This window comes from Lynx rufus, unplaced genomic scaffold (assembly GCF_022079265.1).
Source record: "Lynx rufus isolate CCGP_SWC_20201006 ecotype Redwood Valley unplaced genomic scaffold, mLynRuf1.p SCAF_4, whole genome shotgun sequence".
NCBI classification, from domain to species: domain Eukaryota; kingdom Metazoa; phylum Chordata; class Mammalia; order Carnivora; family Felidae; genus Lynx; species Lynx rufus.
In genome coordinates this window covers 151390891-151410779 of record NW_025814856.1, presented here as the reverse complement: position 1 = coordinate 151410779, position 19889 = coordinate 151390891, and the positions used below count along the sequence as shown (strand labels likewise).

The 19889-nt window shown below is 54.1% G+C and overlaps 2 protein-coding genes across 10 annotated transcripts; one reads left to right on the top strand and one right to left on the bottom strand.

The window, feature by feature from the left end:
- Positions 1-2092: 2092 nt before the first annotated feature.
- CYREN (cell cycle regulator of NHEJ) lies at positions 2093-5887 on the top strand. Of its 3 annotated transcripts, XM_047095330.1 has the most exons (5): positions 2093-2177; positions 2786-2858; positions 3388-3668; positions 3923-3998; positions 4900-5887. In XM_047095330.1, exons 3-5 carry the CDS (start codon positions 3529-3531, stop codon positions 5155-5157), a joined length of 474 nt encoding a protein of 157 aa, XP_046951286.1. In that variant the 5' UTR covers positions 2093-2177; positions 2786-2858; positions 3388-3528; the 3' UTR covers positions 5158-5887. The 3 variants fall into 3 exon arrangements, with proteins under 3 accessions (XP_046951286.1, XP_046951284.1, XP_046951285.1); XM_047095328.1 differs by lacking the exon at positions 4900-5887 and having other exon boundaries at positions 3923-4317; XM_047095329.1 differs by lacking the exons at positions 2093-2177; positions 4900-5887 and adding an exon at positions 2496-2668 and having other exon boundaries at positions 3923-4317.
- TMEM140 (transmembrane protein 140) lies at positions 5780-19806 on the bottom strand. Of its 7 annotated transcripts, XM_047095326.1 has the most exons (4): positions 19622-19806; positions 16718-16784; positions 9200-9294; positions 5780-7266 (listed from the first exon to the last, which is right to left on the bottom strand). In XM_047095326.1, exons 3-4 carry the CDS (start codon positions 9210-9212, stop codon positions 6674-6676), a joined length of 606 nt encoding a protein of 201 aa, XP_046951282.1. In that variant the 5' UTR covers positions 9213-9294; positions 16718-16784; positions 19622-19806; the 3' UTR covers positions 5780-6673. The 7 variants fall into 7 exon arrangements, 3 of the variants coding, with proteins under 3 accessions (XP_046951282.1, XP_046951281.1, XP_046951283.1); XM_047095325.1 differs by lacking the exon at positions 16718-16784; XM_047095327.1 differs by lacking the exon at positions 16718-16784 and having other exon boundaries at positions 19645-19806.
- Positions 19807-19889: the final 83 nt, after the last annotated feature.

The following is a 19889-nucleotide window of genomic DNA, read 5'->3' as shown; positions in this document are numbered from 1 at the left end:
CGCCACACAACTTAGTAGAGATCTTCAGGGTAGGGAGTTTCCAAGCTTCGGATCAAGGTCCACAGTTGTGCACCTCTGGCCTGCGGAGGGTAATTATTCCATTGGTGGATCTGTTGCAAATCACATTTCAGATGGTGTCTTGATAATTTCACATTTTGGGGCCAGATGGTCAGTTCTAATCATCCTTTTACCTCAAAATGCGGTAGAAGAAGATTCCTCTGGTGGGAGAAGTTTCCTCTGTGTTTTTGTCATGTCTGTCACATCTGCGACCTGGGGTTTCTTTGCTGGCCTCTTTGAGGCTGCTGTACGCTGTGATTTAAAAAAAAAAAATTTTTTTTTTTAAGTTTATTTATTTTGAGAGGGACAGAGATAGTACGAGTGAAGGAGGGGCAGGGAGAGAGAGAGAATCCCAAGCATGCGCAGAAACCTACCTGGGGCTCTACCCCATGAAACAGTGAGATCATGACCTGAATTGAAACCAACTGACTGAGCCACCCAGGTAGCCCTGAGTGTGACTTTTTTTTTGAGAGAAGGCACAAGTGAGCAAGGGGCAGAGGAGGGCAGTGAGAGGGAGGGAGAGAGACAGAGAGGGGAGGGGAGGGAGGTCAGCCCCACCCGGGGCATGAACTCATGGAACCCTGAGATCTTGACCTGAGCCGAGGTCTGATGCTTAACTGAGCCACCCAGGGGCCCCAAACTGAGTGTGATTTTAATTAAAGCTAGATGCTAGCTCCACGTGTCCACCGCAGTGCTCACATCAGGCTGAACCAAACTGAGTGTGATTTTAATTAAAGCTAGATGCTAGCTCCACGTGTCCACCGCAGTGCTCACATCAGGCTGAACCAAACTGAGTGTGATTTTAATTAAAGCTAGATGCTAGCTCCACGTGTCCACCGCAGTGCTCACATCAGGCTGAACGCAAACACCGCGGACTCCTGGGAAGCTTCGTGGAGCTGCCGGGTTGGAAAAGGAACACCTGGCCACCAATCTGAATGTTAAGTGTTAGTGAAACCTACTTACTTTAAGATAATTTCTTTTCCTGCACCTGAGGGTCTCACCCTGTACCCCCTCCTTCTGGGATGCCTACACCCCAGCAGAGAGAGTTGAACTTGGACCCTGTGGGAATCCTGAGCCTTAAAATAATGCAGGCCCTCCTCCCCTCACCCTAATTTCTGATTTGGGGGCTCAGGAATTGACACTCTAATATTAAAATCCGACTAGCAGACCTCAATTGGAGCCATGTTTGGGACTGTTAAAGAAAAAATATTCTATTAAATAGAAAATTACTGACACTTGTTAAAAACTTAAAGGCAGACTTTATTCAAGGGTGTGTATTACAATTGGGTTTTATAGTAAGGGAGAGCCATCAGGCTTAACTTGAATACAAGAGGGAAAGGGACTTTATAGCCAAAGAGTGGATGGAAAGCTGCTAAGAGGAATCACCAAAGGTAAAGGGGGCGTGGGAGGTGGGGGGAGGGGAAGGGTTGGAACTCGCTAAACTCGGCAACCAGGATTCTTGCTGAAGGCAATCTAGGCGATCCGACATTACCTGGGGAATGGTGAAAAATCAGGAGCCCGCCCAAATTTGAGGGCGATCAGGATTGGAGGGTGGGGCTCCTGGCTAAAATGACTTGGTAGGATGCTTGCGAAAATTGGACAATGCAGAGAGGAGCAGGGAAGCTCCAGAGGCAGGGCCTAGATGAGGGTTCAGAGGAGCCCAACGAGAGCGAGAGCCGGGTCAAGGAGAGAGTGTCGCGGCCCCGGGACAGCTGGCGACTCCCGCTCGGGTTGGGGGCGGGGACGCCGACTGCGCGGGCTGCCTGCAGGGGGCGCGCCGGGGGCCGGAAGTGGCGAGGCCGCGCGGGGCAGAGGAGGTGCGCGCGGGGCCGAGCCGGGTCCCTCCGGCCTGCCAGGTGTGGGTGGGGTGTGGGTCCGCGCAGCCGCCCCGCACCGCCTCTCGGGCCCGCCCCGGAAGCCGAGAGCAGCGCGCGGGCCCGGGAGGCTGGAGGGCAGGGCCGGAGGGGCGCGTGGTCCGGGACTCGGCTCCGCCCCGCCGTATCCCGAGTGACGGGGCCGCGAGCCTGCGGGCCCGGAGGAGGCGGTTACGGCCGTTCCCGCGGCCGGCGAGGCCTCACGTGGCTGTCCGCGTGCTTCCGCTCCGCCCTCGTCCCCCGCAGGTTGGCACGCGTCTCGCAGCGGCCCCGGTGGCGCAGGGTCCCCGAGAGCGGGGCGGGCCTTGCTTGGGGAGCGCCGGGCACGTCACGAGCCGGCGGGGCCGGGTTTCACCCAGGTAGCGCGGGCTCTGCCCGGCTTCGCGGGCTCCCCGCGCCCGGCCTCTGCGCTTCTCGGAGCCCCGGTAGCGCGGCAGCCCTTAGGCACAGGGTTCGGTCTGCAGCACCCGGCTGCGAGGCCTGGCTGGCCGTTCCGTTTTTGTTTTTGTTTTTTTTGGAACCTTGGGCACATTGCTGTCAGTTCCTCGTTTGTAAAAATGGGCTTGATAATATCTGCCTGCGGTGGGATAAATGTCGATGTGCCTGACTGCGGGGCTGTGTCTGCGCCTGGCGGTTAGCAGGGCTCGGGTAGTTGTGGGAACAGTCGGCTATCATCACTGCCTGAATTTTGACAGCAACCAGGTACACTGGCCAAGCTCTGCCCTCTGGCCGGACAGGTTAGGATGACGTCATGCTCATTTTTTTTTCTTAAGTTGTAAACAGTCTTCTAAGATGAGCAATAAATGACTGTGATTCAGAGAGGGATCGCTTATTCATGGTTGACCCTTTTCTAGGCAAACCTCTGCTCCAGTAAGAGCCTCCCTAGGCGGAGCTGACTGCTTTCAGAGTGGACTGCCAAGTGGAAGGGTGAGACTTGCACCCCGAGTCCCTGGGTGGGGACTGAGCTGTAGGGGGAGGGGCTGTGGCGGTGGTAAGTGGGGGTGGGGAGAAGAGAGACCAGGTTAGATGAGACAGGCTGTCAGGGCACCTTCTGGATTACCTCCTTCCTGGAGCAGGTCCGGTTGTGGTTCCTAATCCCTACTGCTGGCTAAAATCTGGCCACCCAGAAGTATTTTTGGATTAAGGGAGGGAGTGTTGGCCATTTAAACCTTGCGGGGACTCAAAATGGTCTTGGAGTTGTCTGTAACCACACTAAGGTAGAGGAAATGAGAAGTCTGGAGTTGGGGAGATGAGGGAGAGATCATGAGAGAGATTTTCAGGGTAGGCTAGGCACCCTGGGGACAGCGAGCATCTTGGATGGCAGGGAGAAGGGGAATGGGCCATCTTAGTCTCCTGGGGCCTGCTATCCATCTCTGGCCTGTCCTGACCAGTAATTTCAGCTGGTGACTGGAAGTATTCCAGCTTATTAGAGCTCACTGGACTTTGTTCTTTGTAGGATTTCAAGCGTGACTCCCATGCAGGACAAACAGACCTAAAGTTCCCGGTTGGATGAGAGTGGGGTTCCCCGTCCTGAATTAGAAAAGCAAGTCATTAAGCCTGGGCCCTGACTCGTCTTCCTTCATGAGAGAAAAGAGAGATGGAAACCTTCAAATCTGGGGATAAAAAGAGGGTCCTTCCCACATGGATGACAGCCCAGGTGGCCGAGAAGAGAAAGGTGCCCGTGAAGACCCCGAAAGCGAGGACATCGGCAGCAATGCCAAGGGCTGCTGCCGCAAGGTGGGACAACTTCCGGTCGGGGTCCTGGGGAATGAGGAGGGAGGGAGGGTTTGGAGGCGTCACAGTTGCTGGCGCTGAGTCTTGCGGTGCGGGCAGAACGGTGAGGTGGGGGGGTGGTTTCAGCCCCACAGAGGTGCGCGTGGCAAATCGGGAGGCCTGGGAATGGGACTCTTGCCCTCATTTTCTCCCCCCTCGTGAGACCTGAGACCCGAAACCCGTCTGTCCCCATCTGTAGCATCGTGCCTTCCTTTCAGACTTCCTGCCACGAGGACTGTGTACTGCATGAGTGAGGCCGAAATGGTGGATGTCGCCCTGGGGATACTGATTGAGGTAAAGTCCACTGTGTCTCTTCTTACTCTCACGACCAGAAACCGGACCGGGCCCTTGGTTAATGGCAATAAAGGAGACGCCCTGCATTCTCAGTCGGCCTTGGGGAGCCCTGTCATCTGTCATCCCCCTTCGTCCAGCTGTCCCTTGTCTAGTGCTTCTCGTGCTCCCCTTGGCCTCTCCCCATGTCCGGTGTCACTGAATGTTTGGGGCTGGACACCTGGGGAGGGAGTGGTCGTGGGTGGGAGAGCAGCTCGCTCTGGGTGACTGTGTGTGGTATGTGGAGGGGACGGAAGTTTTTCACTGCTATGTCTTCTGAAGGGTCTCAGGTGGGTGAGGTGACTTCTCAGCCGAATGCCACCCAAGTCTCCTGGCTTTTGAAGCGAATAGTAACTGCCACCTTAGTGTTGTGGAGTACTTTCTAGTTGACCAGGTGCTTTCCTAGGTTGTTGCCTCATTTAATCCTTGCAATAACCCGGTGATAGTGATTGCAGGTATTACTGTCCCCATTTTACAGATGAAGATATTAACACCCAGGGACTTTCCCATAGTTACACAGCCGATAAGTGACAGAACGTAGGCCCACACTCAAGTTTTGTACCCGTGGTCCTTCCGTTCTGTCACCCCCACCTTTCCAGATACGCTTTTCCTATTTTTCTTTTCCACTCTGCCATTCCTCAGGCCCCTGCCCGCCTCTCTCCCAAGGGGGTCTTGACTTCTTCTGGAGCTGTGAGGGGTGGCCGGGGGAGGGGGGGTGGAGAGGAGGAGGCTCTGATTTGGGGCGGTGCTCGAGCCGGTCACACGCTTCACAGTGGCTTCCGCATGTGTTCTGCGTCGCCGGCGGTTATTTCATTTGGGAAATAGCACGATGTCTGTTTTGCCCCTCATTTCTCCTACCCGGCAGGCCCGGAAACAGGAACAGCCCTTGGAGCCACCGACTCCGGCTGGCGCTGATAAGCCGGAGCTGTCCCGGGCCCACTCCGCTTTGTCACCGTCACCGAGCTCTCCTGGGAGGAGAAGTGAGGACGAGGACAATGAGAAAGACGCCCTTCCTCCAGGCCACAGCCCTCAGGGGCCCGCGGGGTCTGACTCTGCCCGCAGCAGAAGCCCCGAGGAGGACGAGGACATGTTAAAATACGTCAGGGAAATATTTTTCAGCTGAACGGACAGGCTTCCCAGGATTTTCTACCCAGAGTGCTGGTGGAAGCTGGCCTCCCCTCCCTCCCGGGGCCTGCCAGCCGCTCCCGCTCCTCCCCTCGTCCCGCTCCTCCCCGGCAGGCAGTCACCTCCTTGGGGAGCTGCCCTGTTGAGTGTGTGCAAGTGAGGAGTCCAAATGTGCTTCCGTCAGAATTTCTCCCTGCGCTGTGCCTTCTCCACTCGGAGGCCGTGGTTTTATTGGCCTTCCAGGTCCAGGGAAGGTGGGGACATGGTGGCCAAACTTAGTGAACCGAAGAGCCAACTTAATAATTTTCAGCGAAAAAGAGGCATTGCTGCTAAGTGCACTGGAATCCCCACTGTCTGGTCCCCCTGATCTCTCCCTAAGGAGGACGGCTGTTCTGAACACAGTTCCCGTCACTCGCGCAGCACCCCCCCAGGCAGGTGCCCCGCCCACAGTGCTCTGCTCTGTGTGGGATCTTGAAACTCCGTGTGCAGATCGGAAGCCCCCCTCCCCCAGGCGGCCACCGTCCTGCCACTTGGCGGCTCAGCCTCAGTCCCTGGGCAGTTGTAAAGCGCCAGTGGGACGGGAGCCCTGCGAAGACCCTAAAGACAAGATCACACCGGAGTCCGTGTTTCTGACTCTATTCAGTGTGGTTTTTGACAGGCACAGAATAAGGCAGTCATTTGCTGTATAGGTTTTCCAATATATAGGTGCTGAAAAATACGAACAGTTCCCCAGTGTGTGAGCTGTGTTTATGTCCTTTCCAATTCTGGGTGGAGAAGTGAAGGCCTCGACATCTGTATGGAACCCCTCAGTTCTTTTCACCTTCCTCCTGCCCAGGGATTCGGCGTTTTGTGTTCCCAACTCCCAGGTCACATGCTGGGAACGATTTGCCAGCTGACGCCCCTGCTCTGTCTGGCTTCAGGTCTGGGAGACTTTTCGGGAGAACCTTCAAAGCCACCAAGGCTTGTCTTTGTGCCCACGTGTTCTTTCTTTAGTGACTCCCTCAGGGATCACTCGTGGGCCTTTGGGAGACGGGCTCGTCACTTCACACCCACCGTGGGGAGGGGGAGCCTGCTAACCAGGGCCCCAGGGAGGCTGAGGTGCACTCTCTCATAACGTCCCCCCTTTGTTGCCATGAACCTTCACTCGGTTCCAGTGTGACATGTGGCTAATTATCCTAGAAATCAGGCCTCGTGATGGGAATCCTTATGTCAGTTAAAGGAGTTCTCGTGACAGTGAGCTTTTTGTGGTGTGTCCTTGGGAACCTCGGAAGTCCCAAAGGATGGACAGCCCCACGCTAACAAGCCGCAGGTACCGCGGCTGCCACTGCTGCGCCCTTGGCCTTCTCGGCACTGGGTACCCCCACCTCCTCCGTGGTGGGTCCCGTCTGCCAGAGCTTGAGGCCGGCATTTGCTATGAAACAGGCTGAGAAGACATGCCAGCCCATGAGTTTTCTGGCACCTTCTCTGAGCATAGTTCAAACTGAACTCTTGCCATCGTGAGCCTCTCGACAGAACTAGCAGCTGTCAAGCTTGACCTTGTCCTCTGCTCTCTGAGGGAACACACATGTGGCCATAAGCAAGAGGAGGAGTAAGGCCTGGGCAGTGCCCAGAGCCAGAAACCCAGGCTCCAGGAGGGAGAGCCGGATCCACTTCCACGTGTAGGTGAGGAAGAGGCCCAGGCCGCTGGCCAGCAGCATGGAGGACGTCGCCAGGAAGCCCCCCGCCAGCCGCCACTCGGCCTCGTTACTGTTGCACCAGGCCAGGAAGAGGGGCAGGGGGACGAAGAGCGAGAAGACCAGGGCCCCGTACACACCGAGCCTGGCCAGGGCCAGGCCGACCCGCGGCACCCCCAGGGCCTCCAGCTCAGGGAACTGGCGGCACTGGAGGGAGCCGGTGCCCTCGTTCCACAGGCAGAAGTTGTAGAAGCCGATTCTGAGGTTGGGCGAGTCCACGAGGTTGCCGGCCTTCCAGAGGAGAGCGTAGAACAGCAGGAAGATGACCGCCACCGTGACTGTCATGATGCCCAGGAACAGCAGCTGCTTGCCCCGCCTTGGTCTTAGGATGGTCATCGTCTCCTGCCCTTTTGCAGGGCCGCCTTCCGGGGCACCTGAGGGAAGTCACACCCGTGAATGTCCGGCCTCCCTCCCGGTTTCCTCACAAGCTCGCCCTTCTCCCTTCTGGAATCCCATAAACACCTGTGGCAGCCTTCCCTCCAACCCCAGCGGGAACAAGAAGTCAGAGGGAGCCTGCAGGCGGGATGCACTTGGTAAGTCACCGCGAGCCCCCTCTCCGGCCTTGTTCAGGAGGAGGGGCTCCCTGGGCCGCTGAGTGCCGGAAAGCGGTGACAATGATGGATGCCCTTTGAACAAAGGCTTTGCTGCCCTTTAAACACCACAAGCCCCTGGAAATGTTTGTGAGGGAGTTTCTCAGATCCTTTCGAGGGTGGGTTTGTCTGGGGTGAGGGAGGAGGCTCGCTGTCCCTGGGGGCCTGAAGGAGGAGGAAGGCGCTAGAGGCACAGGGCCCCCCCCAGGGGGTGCTGTGGGAACTACTGTCAATGGGCCACAGACCCGGCACATCAGAACTTACAGGTTGGGGTGGGGCACTGGTGTGTTCTAGAAGCCCTGTATCCTGTTCTAACACAAGCTCGGGGGGACGAGGTCTGCTAGACTTCTCTGGGAGCTTACCTGCCCTGCTCTGGGAGTCATTACTTGGTGAAGGCAAGAGGCCACCTGCTCATGAAATCACACAGTGGCACTCGCTACCTTTTAAGTGTCTCCGATTTTTTTCCTGAGAACAGGAATCATAGAAATCTTGGAAAATAATACGTAAAAGAAAAAAATACATAAAAAATAACCTCTTATCCCACCACGTACGTAGAACCACTGTTAATTTCTTACCAATATTTTTTTCCTATGTGCTGATGTGTTTTTAAATAGTCACGCTGTTGACCACAATGATTTTCTCGCTGAATATTATGCACATTTTTCAAAGCTGTTACATAGTCTGCAGAAACATGTTTAATGGCTGTGTGATAGTTCGTGTCGTAGATTTATCCGTCACGCCATTAGGCAGATTGTTTCCATTTTTACCATTGTAAGTGACAGATAAGGAAGATGTTTGTATGATTCTTGGTTGGAATCTGATTTTTCCTTCAGCTAGATATCTAAAGTGGAGCCAAAGGTAGAAATACTTTTGAGTGATCTTACTGCATATTGCCAAATTGATCCGCAGAAAACTTACTTGTAGTCCCCGTAAAATAGTATACACCGTCCTCATCGTATTTGAACAGTCTTTTCACTATGATTTTAATCAGAAGGACTTCTCCAAATTGCTCTTCTACCACAGTAGTCTGCCTGCGACACCTTTGTATTTGTAAAGTTTCGACTACCCAACAAAATAGCCATTTGCATGCCAAAGTGCCGCTAGCCTTCCAAGACACAAGGTGCTGGGGACAAAGGACGGAGGGCCATCCTGTCAGTGCACCCAGCCTGGGGCGCCAGGTGGTTTCCTGCAGCCAGCTAGCGGTGGCCCCGGGGAGAGGCTCAGGGGACGTGTCCAGCCCTGGGGGGCGGCTTCTGAAGGGAGCCCGTGAGAGGAGCAGCTGCTCCCTCGTTCCCTCCGCTGGCTGGAAGGAAGGTGCGTCCCACCACATCCCATCTCTGTTCTGCTAGAACAGGAAGTGCCCCGAGGGAGAAAGAGAACAAGTGTGAGGGAAGAGGAGATGGGCCCCGCTGAGGGAGAGGGCGCTGCGCCAACTACCACAGACTGGGCAGCTTATAAACCACAGACATTTATGTCCCCCAGCTCGGGGGGGGGGGGGGGCTGAGAAGTCCAAGATCAAGGGACTGGCTGATTTGGTGTCTGGTGTGCCCCCTTCTTGGTTCATAGAGGGACATCCTTCCCCAGTGTCCTCACATGGTGGAAGGGACAGGAAGCTGTCTGGGGCACCTTTATTTTTTTCTGGGACCTCTTTCACAAGGGCACTGATTTCATTCATGAGGGCTCTGCTCTCAACCTCATCACCTCCCAAAGGCCTCACCTCCTACTGTCATCACCTTGGAGGTTAGGTTTCAACGTAGGAAATTTGAAGGACACAGCGATTCACTCTATAGCAGGTGGCTCCCTTCAGAGGACCTGAGTCAGTGCAGACAATGAGAATAAAGATTTATCAGCAAGCAACTCCTTTGACCGAGAGCCGGGACAGCACCTTGTGGGGAGGCCGGTGCCCGTCAGAACAGAAACATACACCTGTGCCTGCAGTGAGGTTTTGAACTCCTGTCGCCACTGTCCACCAAGGGCCTCTGCCCCTGGCTTCTCCTTCAGGGGAGCTCGGCAGGGAAGCGCCGAGGTGGCAGAGAAGGGCCATCCCGCGGAGGCCCTGGGACCTCCCGCTACCCCCCTTGCAACAGCAAGGCTTAGCAGGTATGGAAAGGTGTCTTTGGTCCATGCGTTGTGAGAGTAGCATAGCCGAAGTTCTAGCTGGCCCAGCCCGCGGTGCGGGAACATCCCCAGCGGTAGGTGTTCTGTACGGTTTTCGTATTTCACAAATGCTTGTAGAAACCTGTATCTACGTTTTTAGTGGGTTTAGGTGTTTCAGGGTGCGAGATGGATTTCCAGGGCTGGAACCCCGATTTGTGCGCGTGTGCCGTAGCAGATGAGCTTTGACTTGCCTCTGTTGGTTGGGAGTACGGGTGGCCTTACGTGGATGTTCCCTCTTCTTGCCCCTATTTCAGGCCTGTTACACTTGGGTTCAAAAAAATCGCTATTTTTAAGCATTTTTGACTTGAAGACAGAGCCAGGTTCAAAAGGCGTGGCGGCCTGAGGACATCGTATCAGCCAACTCCGGCTGTGGCTCCCAGGCGACCGGCCTTTGTTTTTGACTTCCTGTCTTTCTCTCAACTGCCCTTTGGGAGGGTTTCAGTAGAGAGTGAAACAAAATAAAACCGGACCTGGGAAGCCCAGGAGCACAAATATGGGGAAGGTGGTCGCCCCTGGTTCCCCTTCTTCTCCCCGGTCTTTATAGGCACAGAGTTCAGCTCCACCGCCTGGAGCTTGGGGCTCAGCGCCACTGGGCAACTTTGAACTTGTACTGGCAGTTAATTCTCTGTAGGGGGCGCCTGCTCCCGGTGCTCTCCACTCTGGCTGTGCTCAGGCGGCCCCCAACCCCATCTGCCCTCTCTCTCAGTCTCCCTGAAACTCCTGAGGTCTTGCCCTGCCCCCTGCCTCCAAATCCTACTGATCCCTGCCCCCTTTATCCACTTGGCCGTCCATCTTATCCCCTGAACGGTGCCTGACACACAGAAGGAACTTCTTGTTAAGAAAGAAGACAAGAAGAGGGGGGAGAGAGAGAAAGAATGAAAGATGGAAGGAAGGAAAGAAAGAAAATTAAAGAAAAAGGAAAGCCAAGCCCTGTGGTACCCCTCAGTTATTGTGCGTGTACATCTTGTGTGCGTGTCCTGACAAGCCAGCGGGCTTCCTGAGGCGAGGGGCCGTGTTTCGTGTGTCAGACACACTCAGCACGGCGCTGGGCTGGGTGCTCCCCGTGTCCCCCCAGACATCCGGACAGACTTCAGGACCTCAGGGACCGAGAGGCTGGAGGCTGGTCGCAGCTTCTTCGTCTAAACATTTCGTAGAGGATGTCCCTGGACGTTCCGTTGGAAAACCCCATGGCGCTCTTCTCTGTTGTCCTAAGAGCCCACCCTGGCTGTCGTGGCTTTTGACAATCCACATGATCTCGTTCTCGCCACCACGAGCTTTTGAATTCCCTCTCGTGACGAGCCTTGCCTCCTTCAGAGCGTGAACCAGCAGGCCGCTGCGTCACTGCTGCCATTTTTAGCTGAACTTTTTCCTGTTTATAAGACAGCCACACGTGATGATTGTAGAAAACTGGAAAAATATGTGAATGACCAAACCTCATCTGTAACTTTGGGTTGTAGAAACCACCACTCTCAATGCATTTCCTTCCGTCATGTTGTTTTACACGGCCAGGCTCATGCGAATATATATGTTTGCATCCCGCTTTGTCAACATCATTACGGCGTGAGCGTGTCCCTATGTCACGAGAAGTGTTTCCTGCACGATGTTTTTTGTGGCTGCCCGTACTTTAGGACATTACTCTGTAAGACTGGAAACAACGCTGTGGCGATGTTTGTGAATCACCGTCCCTTACCGTTGGCACTTGCTTCTCAAGACGCCTCAAGTGCCATGGCTCTCCTGAGTCACAGAATCAAAAGGAACTGTCCTAATGCCTTCGTTCCCTTTCCCGGAGGCAGGTTTGTAGCTCCGGTCTCCATCTCCCGAGTATACTTGGCACCTGTCTGTGATCTGCGAGAATACCCGTCCACGTGATTGTATATATATATACATACACACACACACACACACAATATATGTATATATTGTATATATTATATACATACATATATACATATATACAATATATGTGTGTGTATATATATATATATATATATACACAGCCCCCCTGCGACTGTCTCTCATGCCAGGCAACTGCTCACTCACCACCCGTGGAAATTCTACTTCGCTTATTAAGTGTTTGGTGAACTCTCAGAGTAAGCCCTGCGGAGGGGAACGGAGTACCCACGAAGAACGTCCCCTTCAGAGTCCCCCTCCAGGAGCGTGGGGACTAGACTGGAACTTCTGAGTTCTTCCACCGGGAATATATCGTATGTTCTACCTGGAGGGGTGTATATGTTCCGGAATGTGCTACCAAGGATGACTTCTGCCCAGGGTGCCCTCTTTCCACGGCAACATCAACGACGACCTGGTATTCTTCCTGCTCCTTTAGGAACAGGACACCTCGATACTGTCCCCTCTTGGACCTCTCCTGTTATCCTCGCCCCTCACTCCCTCCCTCAGCTTCGGTTACAGTGGCTTCTTCCTTATTTTCCAAGAACTTAAGGCAAGTCAGGACTTCCATGCTTGCCATTTTCTCTGCCTGGAATGCTCTTCTGTTATTACACGCCTCCCTTGGGCCTCTCTGCTCCACTGTCCCTTTCTTACGGAGGCCACCCCTGGTTAGCATCTCCACCTGTGACAACCCCTCCACCGGCCCCACAGCTCACACTGCCTGTGCCCCTTTCCTGCTCTCTCCCCATAGCTCTGGTGCCATCTAACATTCTCAACATTTCTTGTCCCCCCCGACCCCGGTCCCCAGTAGACTGTAACCTCCATGAGGGCAAGGACTTGTATCTGCTGCGCATTTTTATGTGTCTGTGGTTAGCTGGTCTGTTTATCTGTCAAAGACCTATATTTCACTGTTCCGTCCCCCATGCCCGGGACTACGGGCCACACGGGAGGCACTCAGTAAAAGTCTGTTAAAGGACACGCGAGTGACTGAATGAACGTCAGCAACGGCACATAGAGTTGCTCAGACCCCTCCCTGTGTCGATTTTTTCCATCTGCTTCCCTGTCCTGGTCCTCCTCCTTCTGGCCCCTCCCTCTTCTTCCCGGTTTCTAAATGTGAGCTCTCTACAGGATTCTCCTGTCTCTCGGATACGTCACGTAGGCCTACAGCTGTGAGAGTCGCACAGCGAGAGCCCTGATGATGGACATGAGATGTGGGGACAGCGGAGGTCAAGGGCACACCCACGAGCGGTCCCTACCGGGGCCCCCAGGACCGCCTGGTAGAAACTGATGGTATCATTTTGTTGTCAGAACAGAACAGAAGCTTGAAAGAAAAAACAGCGAGCTGATGGGGTTGTTACTAGTTGTAAATTCACCTCCCGGCCTTCCTTTTCACTCGTGATTTAAGAGAGCTCTAGGGGACAACAGAGGGAAGAAGTTGCTTTGAGAATTCTCTTTGACCAGTGAAGGCGTCCAGGGAGAAATCGAGTTTGACTGAGAGTTGATTAATAGTTAAAAACAGATTTCAGAAGCTCTTTGGGCATTTACTCTGGGCCAGGCCCTGTGCCGAGCACTTAGTAGATACCATTTTATTAAGTTCTTACGACAACCCTGTGGGAGCAGGTTTACGATTGCCATCCCCATTTTCCAGAGGAGTAAAACCGAGGCTCGGTGAAGGTCAGGAGCTTCCCCAAGGTCCCCTGGCCAGTGGACAGTGACAGTCCATCAGGCAGGCTGGTCGTAATCATCTAGAACCTGCCTCCACTGAATTGTGTGCGTGCCCGCTGAGGCCTGGCGGACGCTGTTGTCGTTATTGGCTCTTCGTGCAGTGGAGACCATGTGGAATGAGTGTTCTGGGAATACACTCTGCCGCTGTGTGTCCTGGGTTCCAATCCCAGTTCTACCATTGACTTAACATCCCAGCGCCTAACATTCCCATCTGTAAAATGGCTACAATAGAATTTATCTTGTAGCTTATGTACAGCACATGGAACGTGACCTAGTAAGTCCTGTGTCAGTCATTATTGTCATGGAGAAGAAACTGGAACTCGGGGAAGGGAGCCCGGCCGCGGTGCGGCCCTAGAGGAGACAGACGGTGCCTGCGTCCAGCGGCAGAGCTCTGCTGGGGGACCTGCGCCCCGGGGAGCTGTCTTTTGTGCCCTTGGACGCTGATGCGGCCGCCACACGTGGTGGGGAAGGGCGTGGACCCAGGGGCTGAGCGCCTGGGCTCAGGGCCCGTGAGCTCGAGCAGCACCCGGCTCGGCCTCCGGCACCTGCTCCCCGTCAGGACCCTGTCGCTGGCTGTCCCCGGGGGGCTGTGGCGAGACTGAGGTGTGGCAACTGTCTCCACGCCCACCCGTAGGCCGGGTGCGCTGGGCCGGGTGCCAACTGGAGCCCTGACTGTGGAGAAAAGGGAGGTGAGGGAAGAGCGAGGGGAGGGGGGCTGGGGGTGCGGCACCAAGGGGGAGAGAGCAGCAAAGCAGGGGGAAGAAAGAGTCCGGATTAAGCCAGAACAGGGTCTGAGCCGAGCCGCCAGCGGCCCTGCCGAAAACCTCCCCGCCGAACACACGCAGGACAGGGTGGCTGGCGGTGTGGGTGCGGCTCTGACAGAAATAAAAAGGGAAGAAGAAAGGGAAATGTGTCATGTTTCCTTTGGCAGAAGCATGAGCCCAGGTTCTTATTTTTCACAACCGGCCCGCGGTGGTGCGTCCCAAAGGTGCGGAGGCAGCCCTCGGGGGTCGCCCGCGCTCTGAGGACGGCCAGGCCGGAGGGCAGCTTTGTAGGCAGCGCGTGACATTTGGGTTTGCTTGCCTGTGCCAGGGAAACGAAAAGCAGCTTCACCAGCAGAAGCACGACCACGCCACGAGACCGCCACGCAGGGTCAAAACCGTCCGTCTCCAGACCTCCACGAACACCGAGCCACGGACGTGGGCCGTTTCAGCGGTTCCGTGAATGTCAACTAGCTCTTTGTTCGTTTGTTTTGTTGCTTGTTAGCCTCGGCGGGCAGATGATGCAGCTGGGAACGAGGGTCAAAACATAAAAAATCTAGAGGGAGAAAAAATGCTTCACCACAAGAATGCACCTGCGTCTTGGACCCGTCCTTACTTGGTGTTTTTGTTTGTTTAATGTTTAAGCATTTTTTTTTAATGTTTATTTTATTCATTTCCGAGACAGACAGAGCGTGAGCGGGGGAGGGGCAGAGGGGGAGGGAGACACAGAATCGGAAGCAGGCCCCAGTCTCCGAGCCGTCAGCACGGAGCCCGACGCGGGGCTCGAACTTACGAACTGTGAAATCACGACCTGAGCCGAAGTCAGATGCCCAACTGACTGAGCCACCCAGGCGCCCCTCCTCACTTGGTTTTTAGTGGCGGGACTCCACAGCTAGCTTATGGGAAGCTAAGGACCCAGAGCAGAGTTTGAGGGTAAGTAGTACCAGAAGGCAGGACAGCCTTTGGCTGTCACTCTTGGTTCTCCTGCCCAGCCCTCTCCTGCAATCCCGATAGACATTCACAGCCCCCCTTCTACTGAGGAGGCCAGGGTTTCATCTTGTGACTCCACGAAAGGCACGTTTTGGAGAGTTCCCTGAGCCGTAGGCCCTGTGGAATCAGTAGCTCTCAGGGCAAACCAGGAACCTGGCCTCATGAGCTTGCCTTCCGGTTGAGGACACAAACACCAGTGGTGTACTTTTAAAAAGACCGTTCCAAGTTTTGAAAAGATTTGGGAAGGAAACCAACAGGATGAAACAAAGGAGAGAAGGTGCTGGAAGCCGTGAGTCTAGATTAGTGGGTCAGGGAAGGCCTGTGTGCAGAGGAGACATTTGTTTGAGGCCCGAGGGATGTGACAGAGCCATCCCGAGTTGGGCTGGGCAACAGCCCTCCAGGGAGACAGTGCGGCTGTTATAAACACCGGCCTGGGAGAGGATCAGATTTCCGGGGCCAGGGTGGCTGCAGCCCCGTGACTGAGGGGAGGGGAGCCAGGTCCCTGGGGGCCTTGTAGGCCAGGGTGAGAGGTGTGGATTTCATCGCTCGACCCGAGTGTTCTATTAACTCCTGTCCCTCTTCCCTCAGACACGAGGCTCTAGGCGCCCAGACAGATCTGTGAGCCGGGACAGACGCGCGGAGGCCAGGGGTCACCTCACACCCGTCCTGCCGGCTGGGCCCTCGGCAAGCACCCAGGCCTACTTGGACGTGGCTGGCACGCAACCGTTGGAAGAAGGGGAGGCAAAGAATAATAGACCCAAAGACTCGGACCTTCAGTTTTGCAAGAGGTCTTTCGAGGGAGGCTTGTAATACATCAGAAAGGGCTTCAAAACACATGCAGATTAACTCAAAGAAAGCAGATCGAAGCTAAGTTGAGTAGCAGACGCTAGGGGCCCTCCCCCTCTACCCTTCAAGGCCAGTTTCGGGAACCTCAGAAAGCCAGTCTTCGGTCACTCTGACGAGTCTTTGCCTGGTCACCCTGCTGGCGTCAGCTGTGGCCTCTGCCTCCCGGTTGGCCGGCTGCCTGAGGAGGGGGCCGAGGCTGCGGTTCCTGCTGCTCTCCGCTCTGCCCGGGGACTTGGCCGTCGGTACCTCCACTGCCCCACTGCTGCCCAGCGGACAGAGGGTACCTCTCCACAAAAGCGCGGGGGACCCAGGGCTCACCTCCCAAAGTCTGTTGAAGTCCAGGTTTGGGCTGACAAAGTGAATTCCTGTACCGGGACCACAAAATGGAGGCGGCCCTGGTGGCCCAGCCCGTGTCACAGTTCCAAGCCTAAGTCATGTGAAACACCTGTCAGGGAAACCCAACACCCCCCCCTTCCCCCCAGCACAACCTTACCCTAGAAAACAGGACCTGCCCGCCTTCTAAGGAAACCCCGACCTCCTGGCCAATCATGCCCATTCTTTCCCACGTTGCTGCTTCTCTACACAACTGGCTCTTGCCCCAAATCCTGCCAGACTGCTCCATGCTTGGGAGGCGCTATACTCCCCCAATCCACGGCTTGTCTTCCCTCAGATAAAGGAAGGGTAAGCTCATCACTCAATTGTTTCCGTTTTGTCCTTTGACAGGGCCGAGAACGCTGAGGTGGCGTGACCCAGGGGCACCGAGTACAGCTCTGAAGATCTCAGTTGCTAATGAGAACATACGGCCCATGTGCCGGAAGATGACATTTGCAGACGCTTGTTAATGCTTGTGAAGTCACTTTCGGGCGTACCATTTTGAGGCCTGTGGCAGGCTAGAGTCACTGAAGTAGTCGCAGTACCCAGCTCCTGGGTAGATTCCTAGAGATGATGGGGGCGAGATTGGGCCCCAGCCCCCAGAACGGTACCCCCCCCCCCAGGGCTACCGGGATGGACAGCTCAAGAGTGGAGTGTCTCAGAAAAGCCACACATGCGGGGTTAATACGTGACCAAAGTATTAGAGTTCGCTGGAAGGTTTTTCATGAACGGGTGCAGAAGCCGTCGATTAGCTTCCTGAAAGCAAAACTAGTTTAAGTCCTCATGTCCACCTCACATACCAAAATGAACGTCACATGGATGCAAGAGTGAAATGCCATGAACAGAGGGAAAAAAAGATCTAAAAACAAGTCCAGATTCGATTACGAATGAGAAGGAACACTTTGAGCTTAAAAGCACACTGAAATTACAAAAAAAAAAAAAAGTGCAGATTTAACTATTTAAAAGAAAGACACATTTCCGTATAATAAAAACAAACTAATAAAAGTAAAAGCCAACGAGTGTGGGAAGCATCTGCGACAGATATGAAATGATTAATATTACCAATATGTCAAATATTCATACAAACGAGTAAGAAAAACATTAACCGTCCGTCAAAACGGACAAGGAACAAAGAGATTTCAGGGAAGGACTGCCAAGTAGGTAAGTGTAGCTGTCATATTTCTACCAAATGTGTGGGCGTTTTCCTCCACCAAGCAGTTCTCTGTGACACCAGGGGGTGTCCTACTATTTAAGCCAATTCTGACATTATCTACAGGAAGAGAGTGTCAGATCCTGGGGCTAAGGGTTCAGTCCCCAAAGCCGTCTCCCCTTCCTCCTTCCCGGCTTCTGACCAAGGCTCAGTCACCTGGGCCCGACTGGCGAAATGAATCCCTGGGTGTTGGTGACTGAATCTCCAGCCAGTCTGCCTCCCTGGAGGTTGTGGGGGGTGGGGCTAAAAGTTCCGACCCTCTAATCACAAGACCCTCTAATCACAAGGCTCTTTCTCCCACAAACAAACCCCATCTATAGGGACTTTCCAAAAGTCAGCTCATTAGCATAAACCCAGACGTGGCTGGACGGAGCTTGTTAATGAATAAAGAAGACACCTTTATCGCTATTCACACTTATTCCTAAGTGTTCCAAGGGTTTTAGGAGCTCTGTGCCAGCAAGGGCAACAAAGTCCAAATATATATTCTTATTATATAAATCACTATATCTCATGAACTAACATGAGAAAAAACGTCTATGCCTTTGTAGCACAAGCAAAGAAAAGCCAAGTCAAATATCCTGTGAGTTTCCGTATCAAAACCGCGGCTAAGAACTTTGGATGGCACCTAGCTCATGGCAAGCTAGCCTTGTCATACGGTGACGGTGACAGTGGCCCAAGTGACCCGTAAACATTTGCGCAAACTTTCCAGGAGGCGATTTGGCAATATGCATGGAAACCCTTAAAACTAAAAGACAGTCCTATCTTTTTGGCCTGGTAATTCCACTTAGGGGTTTACCCCAAGGCAGCAATCAGAAATGCAATCAATGGTTTATACACAGGAGTGTTCATCACCGCATCTTGCAAAAAACGGGAAGCAGCTTGAATGCCCACCATTGGAATTAAACTGTGACGCACCAAAGTGGTGAGACTGCAGACTTTAGAAAAGCCAGTCTAAAATCACACTAATAGAGTATGACTGCAGGAAGGAGACTAAGGGAACATTCTAAAATGTTAATGCATCTGTCTCTGGGTGGTGGCATTGTGAACAACTGTTCTCTTTTTGCCTGAAAAACATTTCCAGAATTATGTGTTGCATTTATGTAAAAGTGAAATGCAGAAAACAAACACAAACGGACTTCGTGATCAGGTAAGGTAAGGCAGGAGTCGGCTGGCGAGAACCTGAGAAAGGGGATTACGTGCAGAATCGAAAGGGATGTCTTATGAACAGATTCTTAGGTCTGGGGCTTGGCGAGGGTTGGGGTGTAGGAAGAAGATACTGAGGAATGCACACTAGTTGTCAGGAGTTGAGAAGGAAAGAAGGAATCAGATAATGTGTGTGTGTGTGTGTGTTTCCCAAAGGAACCTTTGATTTTACAGGTGAAGAAGTATAACGGAAGTTATTAAGGAAACAGTCCGTATTTAAGAAAATATTTTAAGATCAGCACTGGCGGGCATGAGAAGCACTGTAGTCTAATGACATAGGCTCTGAATATGTTAGACCCTGTTCAATTCTGAGTCAAGAACACGGGTCTTTCTGACAATCTCAACTCGCGGTGTATGTTTTAAGCACTCAGGGTGTTTCTGTAACTCGGAATAGTAATAGTCGAGCCACTTCGAGTCAGTGACCTGCTTCTGTCTGGCTGCCCGTTTCTGATGAGCAACCCGCCCCGCGGGCCATAAACATCTATTTGCACAGACCTTGCAACACCCTGTCGCCAGGTTATCCCTGTGTGTTCCTTTTAATTATTTTTTTTTAATGTTTATTTATTTTTGAGAGAGAGCAAGCAGGGGAGGGGCAGAGAGGGAAGGAGGCACAGAATCCGAAGCAGGCTCCAGGCTCTGAGCTGTCAGCACTGAGCCCGACCCGGGGCTGGAACCCACGAACTGTGAGATCATGACCTGAGCCGAAGTGGGACACTTAACCCACCGAGCCACCCAGGCGCCCCCATCGCTGTGTGTTTCTAACCGGGTGCGCTGGCAGTCCCCTCACCATCTTGGGGGCCGCAGCCCCCCAGGATGATGGTGGCGGGAGCCGAGGGAAGGAGGGCAGAGCGGCACCCGAGGTCACTGGGGGGGGGGGCGGGTGTGCGGACACGGCCCGGCGGCGTGGCCTCGCTAGGACACGAAAGGCCGGAGCCCACGCTGAGCCCAGACGCAGGCCAGCTGCGCTCCACGCAGGGTGGGTACTTACGAACAAGAAGAGGCAGAACGCACAGGCGCTCGTAAAGAGGACGGGCAGGGAGTCAGGTTTGGCGGAGTCTCCTTTCTCGCTGGCTTCCTAACGCCAGGCTCCGGAGCCGGAGCCGAGGCCGGTGGAGAGGGGAAGGGCGGCCGGAGGCCGGCCCGGGCTTCCCACCCGCTCGCGCTTGCAGTCGTGCCCAAGTAAACAGCTCGCTGAAGGTCAGGGCACTGATGCCGCCGACTGGTGTCACATCAGCTGATTTCACTTTCATTTCCTC